Here is an 11,745-nt window from a genome sequence, read left to right as displayed (position 1 = left end):
AAAGCTCGCTGCTGTCAACTTGTCCACTCCCATCAGCATCAAAGCGTTTAAACATCAGGTCCACTACATGCTTCCTGGACACCATGTTCGTCTCATAGCTGTTCTGGGCTCCTGGTGGTAGGAAGCGAAGGGCATGGAGGTTAAGCACCTTTGTCTTCAGTTTCTTGTAATCGACAAGACGACAGTTATCATCTGTAGAGAGATAAAAGATGAAAGAGAAAAATCACAATCAAATTCGAAATCGAAGTGTTGTATATAAGTAAATTATTATAAAGCAATAAAAAATACATTAATCAAATATTTTCACTATTGTTGAGCAATTTAATGTGTACAAAATGTTATGGGGGGAGTGGTGGCTCCAGCGGTTAAGGCGCTGGGTTGCCGATCGGAAGGTCTGGGGTTCAAGCCCCGGTATCGCCAAGCTGCCACTCTTGGGGCCTTGAGCAAGGCCCTTAACCCTCTTTGCTCCGGGGGTCCCTTATGAGGGAAATATCAAGGTCCATGCCGTGGGGCCGCCTTCCCTTGGGCTCACCACCTGCAGGAGGGACCGTAAGGGACGGTGCTGTGAGAATTGGGCAGCAGTCGAGGGCGGGGGCCTGCTTAGACTGCTGCCCCCGTGACCCGAATTACGGATAAGCAGGAGAAAATGAATGAATGAAAAATTTTACTTTATTTAAGTATGGATTATAATAATGATTATAATAATAATAATTATAATAATAATTATTATTATTATTATTATTATTATTTAATTAATTAATAGCTAAGGTATTGTGCAACCTCATGGTTAATGAATAAAACATGTGATAAAAAAAATGTGGTAATAAACAATTACATTGATTTTGTATCTAAATTTGAGTGATTTTTTCAGATGTATTTTGTCTTTGACTTCATTTGACAGAAAAATGTATTCGCATCTTTTGTAAGTCTTGTCTTATTGTTGCCTCTTTGCTCCAGGTTCAGTCCTGAGCTCGGGTTACTATATACACCGTATAGACAAATGTAGGAGGACATCTGACTTTTCCAGCCATACAGTTTGTCGTTCTTCCTCAAACTGGTACCACAAAGTTGGAGGCACACTACTGTATATAATGTCATTTAATGTGGTAGAATTGAATTTTTCCTTCACTTGAACTAGGAGACACAACCCTATTCCAGCCTGCCCATGCATGAAGCAAACTCCATGCAGATATGCTTTACATGGGTTGGAGTGGAAGATCTTGAGTGGCTCCTCAGTTCTACTGAGCACCTTTTGGGATGAATTGGCATGCTGACTGCACCCAAGGCCTCCTCACCTCACCTACATCATACACCTTTACTCATGACCTTTAGCTGAAAGAGCACAAATCTCCACAACCACACTCCAAAATCAAAGAATGGAGGTAATTATAACAGCAAATGGGAACTAAATATGGATTTGGATGCTCAAAAAGTGGTTGCTTAGTGGATTGGATTGGAAGGTCGTGGGTTCAAAATCCAGCACCACTAAAAATACCACTTCTGGGCCTTTGAGCAAGTGTATAACTGAGATAACTGTAAGCTGCTCTGGATAAGGACGTCTGCCAAATGCCATAAATGTAAATGTTATGGTCAGTTATACAAATTTTTTCCGTATAGTGTATTTTCTCAGGTAATAGACTTTTTTTTCCCAACTGTGTAAAGAACACTTAGAGAAAATGCCCAAAATACTTTTTTTAATCAGAATTACTTTCAATACACATCAGAAACAAGACAATATCTTAGCTGACATTAGTTAAATTGATTACCAGCTTTAGGATATTTATGAAATTTAAACTGCAGCCATGCTTCATAATACTTTATGTGAACTTCAACTATTGTTACACATGACAAGGTTAATAAGCTTAGTATTTTTTATTTAATCATTTATATATTTTTTCTATAAACTTTACATTTTTATTACAGTAACAAACAGTAACTATACTGTTTGTTCTACAAACAAAATCCCTCACATTCTTCCCCCCAATCCTGAAAACACATTTCAATCTATGAGCTCATCAGGGAAGATCAAATTCCAATCATAAGTCACAGACAGGCATCGAGCAACAAACAGCATCATGGGTAATTCGAGGAAAAGCAGGGCTGATAAAGGTGTTAAGTACTTCAAACATTTCTCACAGCTAAAAAAATCTGTTTGGAGAGACTTGTCAAGTGGGGCTTCAAAGTGACTGCGACATTTTCATCACCTACAGCTACTGAGTTTTTTCTTTCTTTTTTCTTTTTTTGAGTTTAGAGTGCTTGAGCCACTGCTTTCTCCCTCGGGCCTGATCATAAAAAGGTGAATGAAAGGCGTGAGGAGCGAAAGGAAGATGAAGAACGATGGAAGAAGAGGCACAGCTGGACTCTTTAGACTGTGTGAGTGGTTTTAGTGAAACATGTCGAGTCCATCAGAGTTCATCTTCACATGACTGCTCGATCTCTTACACACACACACACACACACACACACACACACACACACACACACACACACACACACACACACACACACACACACCTTATTTATAGTACTGAGTTGCGATGGTTCAACGATTTTTTTTTTTTGGACGATCCGAAAAAATTTACATTTTCACAATTTTTGTAATTGTACATTTTGCATAATACGTTGTTACGCTGCCAGGATGTTCGCATCTCCCCCCTTGTCAGGTTGGACATTCTCGGTCCAGTGTAGAACTACCATCCCTCACTAGATGATGTTTGGCACCATTCTGGGTATTAAATCCCAGAAGAGCGACAGTTTCTGAAATCACTAAAAACAATCAAAGCCACTAAAAGCACATTCTTTTTTTCCATTCTTATGAGTGAATACAATAATTACATTAGCCAGAAGAAATAGATGAGTTCCAAACACTGGTAAAGGTATGACTAGCATACTTTCTTTCGGCTTCTCTCATCAGGGGTCGCCACAGCGGATCATCCGCATGTTTTTACGCTGGATGCCCTTCCTGGATGCCCTTCCCTTCCTCCCCATTTATCCGGGCTTGGGACCGAAACTAAGAGTGGCTGGTTCCCTGACCGAGGATCAAACCCGGGCCGCAGCAGTGAGAGCGCCGCATCCTAACCACTAGAACACTAGTTAATGATAGAACAGCGATTACAGCAGCATAATTGAATTAAGAGTTCAATCACAGGGGAAAAAAATAGATCTCCTAGTTCTTCTAGTAAAGGGAAAAACTAATGCTACCCCATCCATAAACATCCTACTTCTTTCTCCAACTTCGTCATAACAGTTTGGAGAAGAACTGCATCTGGCTGAAAGAGTCAAGTGTCCCAATACTTTTGTTCATATAGTGTATCTCAACTCATTAATTCACTTATTCACTGCCATTTTAATCACGACCTTCAATTTTCATCATTCTTAGGAATTTCTGCATTCAGATTACGGACTCTTCTCACACACACGTGCACATGTTATCTCCGGAACCAGATGAACGAGAGTTAATGAATGCAAGGTTGTTTATTAAAGATTCATCAGTGACATTGTGCATTCCACTCTGACTCGTCTCGATCAGCATGCGCAGGAGTGTTTTAGCCCTGCTAGGAATAACATGGTGTCTGACGACAACCCTGCTTCACCCTCATACTGTGTTCCTGCATAATTGAAGGTGTGTGACAGCAATATACAGAGCAGTGTTGTGCAGCAGTCAGGGGTGACCTGATAGATGCTAATGGGTCAGACTGCTGTGGCTACTCAAATGTCCTGTTGGAAATGGAGCTAGATTTGAATGTGGCGAGTAGAAACAGGCCTTGACGCAGACGTACAATACAACTGCATGTCAGCATGCTAGTAATACACCAGTAGGAAGGAATTAAACACGTATTAATTGTGGTCTGCAGTTTTGTAATCATATTTAGTTACATAGCTATTGTCTGTATAAGCAGTTTTTATTTTACTAGCCTTTGTTACAATTACAGTCAGACCCCCGACCTACGACCACTCGACTTATGACATTTCGGAGATACGACGGTCACCTCTGACCAAAAAATAATAATAATATATATATTATATACATTTTTATTTAATTTATTTGTACTATGTAAAAAAATGTAAATGTGTTCACGGTGCCTCTTTATGTCTGCGTCAGAACGCATCCTAAAGTAATCACTCTTCTCGACTCACGACCTGATGGACTTAAGACCGTTTTATTCGGTCCCTATGTCGGAAGTTGGTGTCTACCTGTATTAAAAATATTCATAATTCATAATTATGAATTATGAATTATGAATATTTTGAATATTCATAATTCATCATTCATAATTATTCAGCATCAAATTTCTGCCTCGTCTATTGTGTTCCGAAATCTGAGACAGCTGAAACTTATTCTGGTCGCATTTCCTCACAAAAAACATCTATTTTGCAATATTTAGCATTTGTTCATTGTGAAGCATCCATTATACAGTACAAGTCCCTGTGTACGCTGTTACTATGAGTAACTATTTATAAAATATTAGAACCAGTGCATGGAATCTGTATGGATCAGACAGTTTGCTTACTATCTAATCAATGCTGTTCTAGAAAATCAGTCAGCACCATCTGGAAAAAACCTGACAGTACTATTTGTTTGACGTAGACGAATTCAAAGCAGAAAATAAACAAAGGTCATTTTTTCTCCCTGCCAGAAACAAGATTGCAACGTTTCACCAAATGCCAAACATTGAAAAGACACTAGATAACTGTTGATATACTGTAAGAGTAGCGCTTTTCTCACGTGACATTCACCTTAAATGTTACTTTTCTCGGATTAAGCTTTAACAAGGACCATTGACCTATATAGAACTTATTTCATCTGGTCATAAAAGGAACCTTTCAGTAAACCCTGGACTTTGCAGTCATGATATTTATGTAAAATAAAACCCACAGGAAAACACTCAGAAATGAAGGTACTAAATAGTACTTTTCCTAGTCATTATGGTTATAAAATCAAGGGTACTTAACAGGTCCACAAGGGTGCTCGATCAGTCGATAAGTATTTGGACAGTGAGACATATTCTCTAATTATCTCTTGTATACAATTGATCAGTTGAAAGCCCAATAGTGGCATCTTGCTGTTGCTGGGATTTGAGCTCATGAGCGCCATTTAAAAGGTCTTAACCAATGAGCTACCACTTCTCACTTCCTAATTATGGCTGCCTTTTTAGACCATATAATGTGAGTTCATATAAACAGCTCCCAGATTCAAATTCATCACTTGGAATCACCTCTATATATTTCTATCTGCTTAATTTGTCATAGAATAAGGAGAAAACAGGCCACACTGGGCCTTGAAACCCCAAATTACTTTTGAGACTACGAACATTCAGAGTTAAAAAAAAATTGACTGGAATTCCGAAACAATATTTTTACTAAACTTCTTCAAATAAAGTCTACATTTCACAACAAAACAATTTTGGCCAGGGATGCACTGATACCATTTATTTTAGACCAAGTAGAAGAAAATGTATTTTTTATTGTCAATACTATTCGTTTTTAAAAATGAAAATTGTTTAGTCTACATAGCATTACCCAATCACACAGAAAATACTGTTTAGCTTAGTTTATAGCAGCTTTATAATGTCTCTTACTATTGTAAAAGTTCACACGGTAGCTCGGTTAGCTACAATACAAATCTTGGCTTGTGGAGGATTGCAGTGAAAGTGGACAATAAAATGGGTTTTCTAAAGCTATATGCAAAAATATATTTCTATTTACATTGCATCAGAATTTCCTTAGTGTCAAGGATCCCACTGAACATAAGCAACATACTGGTTAAGACCTGATCTCACTCGGCTGGCATTGTCTTTTGATTTATTTCGACCTTGCCAGCTGCTACACTATGTGCTGTAGTAATGAGCTTCTCATGCTAGGCTTTATGTCTGAAGATGTTTTACTTGTTTTGCAGCAGGATGTTGTATTCCTTCCTAGTCTTGGTATTATAACAGAGCGCTTATGATTTTGAGGAAATACTTTCAAATCACGGTCATGTCAAGTGCGTGACAGTTAGGAGACAGTTATCTAAAATAATTTCTAAGTGTAACTATAACTATTAAAAAAAATTTCAAGGTGGCTCAAACTTTTACTAAATCTCTGTCATTGAACCATCACCCAGACGGTACGAAAACAATTGACCTTTATTTCTAAATGTGTAAATTGTGTAAAAATTGACTGAATCTAACAATGTCTTTCTTTTTTATCTGCAAGTCACATCCAAGTCATTAGGTGATTTAGCTCAATCCACCTCAATGACTTGGAGGTAACACAGTCAATCAAGGTCACCAGTTCTGTTGAAAGATGAAGAGAAATTACAGCTTTCTCAGTCCACCATATTAGCAACTCTGGCAACTCTGACCTCTTGGAAAGTGGCAACCCTTTATTTCCAGGGGCAGCATGAAAAAATACTGGAACCTCTCCATCTATCTCATCTCTCCTTCATCCAGGACTTCCTTAATTTTTCATGGCAACCTACCAGTGAAAAGGGCTTTGTTTGAAATCCGGACATGTTTTATTTATGACGAATGGACTCCGGCCTACAAAGCCTCGACTCCTCTGGTGTACAGAGTAAAGTCCCAGCAGAGACCTCTGCACAGCATGTGCTTAATATCAGGCACATCTGCCTGGGGAGAGATATTCACCAATGGTCACAATCCAGCACCCCATTTGGCTATTATTTCATTTCTCCTAGCCTGTTAGGCTTCTCTTAGCTTTTTTGCCATGTACACTAGAGTTGTGTCACCTTAGTGGCACTGTTTATCCCCATTGTGTTTCTTTCTATTTTCTACTCCTGCCATCATGCTGGATTCTCACCACAAACTGCAAAAAAAATGAAAAAAAAAAAAAAAAAAAAAAAAAATTCTTCCCCACCTGCATCTGCAGGTGCCTGCTGTTCCATCTGTAATGCGATTCTCCTCTTTCACCTGTCACATGTTCTTTACTTTTCTTTCTCACATCCCTCTCTGTGTCGACGAGCAGCTCATTACCTGCTAGTACACTGGGACTGGGTCTGCTCTTCACACACTAGGTGACAGTGACAATAAAAAAATCTTATTGTCTCGCTGATATTTTTTTTCTTCTTTGAGATTCCACAATCCAAAACAGGGCCAATACATACGCTCTTAATCTCACTTAGAGTGAATTCTTGAATCTGATTGGCCAAAAGCTGTAATATTAGTGGCAGCTGTAAATCAAGTCACAGGTTTGTAAAAAATTGTTTTACAATAATCTAATAGGTGTGTAGTGAAGGGATTGAAGAAGATTTAGAAGATTTTGGTTTTTTTTCTGTAACATGACAAGCTTTGATTTTTTTTTTTCCTAATTGTGAAAAAGGGATACTAGGTACTAAAATGGTTTAAAAAGTTATTACCATGTCTCACAGATGCTCCAAAATCTTTTTAAATGTATCTCTTGTACAATAATACAGTCCAAATTTCTGTAAGACACTTCTTTGTGACACCATTTTTACACACATATAATCAATATATAATCAAACAAATTCCCCTGACACGATACTGTACATAATCTTAACACTGCTGACATTTATACCTTGAAGTAAATCCTATTAAAATAAAACAATTGTTATAATACATTAATATTGGATTTTGGTTTTGGCAATCACATCATACATTTTGCTATTAAATGTCAGATTTTTTGAATTATTCTTTATCCCAGCCAGAACTGTCGAGATGTTTTCCAGTAGAAATATCTCCCTCCAAGACACAATAGCATTTAAATGCAATCAGCAAATACAAATCAAGTTACACAACAAAACCATAATGCATAGTAAGACATATATTATATTGTATATAAAATAGGGAAGTATAGAAACAGAAAAACAGGTTAAGCTTAATTAGGCAGCAAACCAATGACAGAGCAGTGGTGAAGATCACACCAGAAGATGAAGAACAAATTAAATATGAGTATAAGCCATTTGTTTTCAAAGGGACCATTACATGAACAGGAAATCTGCTATGAATACTAAAAAGCAGGGAAGAAAAGCACTTTAGGAAGTTAGATTTTGATTAGGATGAGTTGATTTGTAGAGTCTAATCAATCTAACAATCTAATTTAATCTGGTGAACTTGAGATTTAATTGCATTTACACTCATGTAAGATGATTCTGGTTTAATTACCATAAATGGCGGAACAGGGTTTTTTTTTTTGTATAGCAATTTTTTTAAATGTACAGATTTCCATCTGTGGATAAGATTCACTTTTCCTGCAACGTGTATATTCGGCTGTGTGTTATTGAAAACATGGAATGAAATGATTGACACTGACACAGGCCTCTCATTGAGAAGTGAAATATATGTATTCTTTATTTTCTTCAAATTTTGGTTTCATGAGCCACCATGCAGGTGAGTGTTAGTGACAGATAGCGTAGGTGGAAAGAACAGCAGCACATACACCGAATTTGTCTCATTTGTCTGCTGTTACTCATGATTATAATGCGTTAGGACAATTTGGACAATTAAGATGCAGAAAATTGGAGATTAATGAGGGACAAACATCTGAATTTAAATGTTTTCAATCTCAATTCCCAAAACTATCAAAGCCATATGTTGCTTCTTCTCCAAACTGTTACCACATAGTTTGAGACACACAATTGTATATGATGGATCTAAATGTGAACTAATTTTTTAACTTGACTTGTTTGAACTAGGAGGCCCAAACCTGTTCCAGCATGACAATGCAGGTTATCCTCCCTAGACAGATTCATGACACAAGAATTCACTCTCAGATCAATAACACGGATAATACTTTCAAGTAACACTTGGAAAGAGATGCAGGACAACCTGAGAGCAACAGGAACAACAGTTACATCTATACTACTATGTTGTACAATAAACACATGAACTGAGTGATAAACCAGGGAATTATCAGCCAGGAAACTGAGTCTGGAGAGAAGATGGAAAAAGCAACAGCCACAAAATGTACAGCTGAAATAAATCAAGACTGGATTCTAAACATGAAGGTGAAGGTGTTTGTATGGTCTGGCCAAAGTCCTGACTTTATTTATGGAATCCATCAGAGGAATCCTTGTAACCTTGAGGAACTGAAAAAATTGAAACACAATATTGCGAAAAGTGAATTACACCCTATTTTAGAGGTCTTAAAGGTTTGATTTACAGCTTATATTAAACGAACCACTGGCTTTGTATTAAGGCACAATCATCAGGCATTTCATCAAGGCCTTTTCCAGAGGACCTTACAATTAACTTAATCAAAGAATTAAGCAGTTGAGGGTTAAGGGCCTTGCTCAAGGGCCCCATAGGGATGCTGAGATTTCAACTATTATTTCTATAGCGCTTTTTACAATGGACATTGTCTCAAAGCAGAACTAAGAACCTTCTGATCAATCGTCTAACATCTTACCCACTGAGCTACCACATCCAATAGTAAATACAGTTTTCCTTAGTATAAAGAAATGTATAAATGAATAAAAATTTCTGCTGCATATTTATCAAGGTTGTACACACATCCTTCACTTAAGTAGAACTACAGATACTCATGTTTTTAACGTTGTCTGGTAAAAGATGAAGTTTTTTACTCAAGTTAAAGTAAAGAAGTTTGGGCTCTGACATGTACTTAAGTAAAAAGTAGTCATAATTACTACCTGTTTTAGTGTCACGCCGGAAACTGAACCTCACGTCATATCAATATATTAATACAAAATAATATTTAATTTTGTTATCTAATGAATGTATCCAGGTGGAACAACCACCATATAGAACACAAGCAGAAAAAAGAAGATGATGATCAGGTCCCTGTTTTTAGTCATGTTTACATCACTGACTCCCTCTGTCTCATCCACGTTAACACCAGACTTCTTGTTGCCTTCTGCCCTGCTCTTGGTATCGTCATAAACTCATCTACATCTGTGGTGTGTGAAAGACAGAGAATGATACACCAACAAGAAATAGGTTGATGGGCTGAAAAAGTGGTGCATAATGAAAAGAAAAAATAATAAACATGTCACCAAAAAGATTAAAACTAAAGTTTGTTTTAAAAATGTAAGAAGTAGAAAGTACTGATATTTGTGTAAAAAAATAATAAGTGAAAGCAAAAAGTTGTCCAAAAAATTAATAGTGAAGTAAAATACTGATAGCAGAAAAATCTACTTAAGTACAGCTTCATAGCAACACCTGCACGTTCATGGAGGTTTGTGCCATCAGGCATCAGCTGTCACAAATCCTGCCTTTGTCAGTTTTGATGTCATTGAGTCAAGTGACAGATTTTGCCTTGACAAGGTTGTGATATGTTTTCCGGCCTGTCATGCGTTAGAACTGACTTTGGAGCTCGGTGTACATCAGAATCTCAGAGTGTTGTGACATGAAAAGCCTGCCAGCGTGTGTACAAGTGCAAATCAAAGTCATATATCACAGCTTTCTAATGTAAATCAGTCAGAAAAGGGTCACGACTCAACCTTAGATCATCCAGAATGGGATATGGTTGTGTTGTGCTAACAAGCAAAATGTCATTTACATTTAAATAAAGAAAAAATCTCTAGTCTACTTCCATTTATCCTCACTACATGTCACTGCAGACATGCCACTCTCTATATGTCATCTTTACATATGGTTGGAATTCATATTGAGAATCAACTCAAAGTAAATGGCATTCTGTCTGTATTTCAGATGCAACTGGGTGTTGGGTTCAATTATGGAAAGAAATTCAAGCGCTGTGTGAAACAACAACAGGCAAAAACATACCTCAAAAAAAAATAAAAAAATAAAAAAAAAATGACAGAAAAGTGGGGTATTCACTCCAAAATGGCAACCACAATGTGATTTAACAAGAACAACACCAACGGCAACAACAAGCCTTTGACACAAATATTCATATCTGAATAGGGTTTTTTCCTTTGAAGGTTTGAAGGAAAACAGCACATAACAACCTTAAAAGGATAAAAACAAAAAGGAAAAAAATTCTGACAAGAAAAAAAAAGGAAGCACATAAACTAAGAAATACATTTTAATATAGTTTTCTCTCTTGCTCTTTTTGTCTCCCTGGACAAAAAAAAAAAAAAAAAAACCCTAAAAAAAAAAAAAAAAAAGAAGTAAAAAGTTGTACAAGTGAAAAAATCTATTCACAATAAAGTTGTAATTCACAATAAAAAAACAATATAAAAAAATATAATAATTTTTACAAAAAGAAAAATCTTTTTTTTTTTTTTTTTTTTTAGTTCAAGCAACAAACGAATACAAGAACACACTCTCTGGACTGCAAATAAATATCCAAACCTTTTTTCTTTTTCAAATACATAATGCAAATACAATGTTATAGCTGCAAAATAACGATTAAAAAAAAACAAAAAAAAAACAATAAAAACAGAAGTGACATTTCAGCTCCAAAGAATCTCATCTAGTCAGGCATCTCAAACATTAAGGAAAAAATAAAACTAATACCATTAACCAAAAAAAGGCTTTATTTTTTTCTTTATTCGAACTAGGAGACTTAAACCTGATTCAGCGTGACAATGCTCTTGTGAACAAAGCCAGCTCTATGAAGCTGAACATGGGTTGGAGACAGTGCTCGAATTGAGGGGGGCTGGGGGATCTGGGGCCCCCCCATAAGGCATTAGGGACCCAAATGACAAGTAAAAAATAAAATTAGAGGGTCCCAAAGATTATTTTATTAAAAGTTATATGGATTACAGAACAACTGGAGACCCCACATAAAACCTGACTCAATTTGAACACTGTTTGGAGTGGAAGATCTTCCGCTATAGAGCTCTGATCTCAACCCTGTTGAAAC

General features: G+C 36.7%; 1 protein-coding gene across 2 annotated transcripts in view; it reads right to left on the bottom strand.

Annotated features, from left to right (window-relative positions):
- Positions 1–11,745, bottom strand: part of fstl5 (follistatin-like 5) — a 147,028-nt gene that overhangs the window by 70,883 nt on the left and 64,400 nt on the right. For both annotated transcript variants that reach the window (XM_083560592.1, XM_083560593.1), the window contains exon 5: positions 1–192. This exon is cut by the window's left edge and continues 5 nt beyond it. In XM_083560592.1, coding sequence (XP_083416718.1) covers positions 1–192 — 192 coding nt within the window. The remainder of the gene's footprint in view (positions 193–11,745) is intronic.

This window comes from Silurus aristotelis, assembly GCF_946808225.1.
Source record: "Silurus aristotelis genome assembly, chromosome: 14".
Lineage (NCBI taxonomy): Eukaryota > Metazoa > Chordata > Actinopteri > Siluriformes > Siluridae > Silurus > Silurus aristotelis.
Note: the sequence above shows the minus strand (reverse complement) of the source record. Positions and strands in the feature narration are given on the sequence as shown.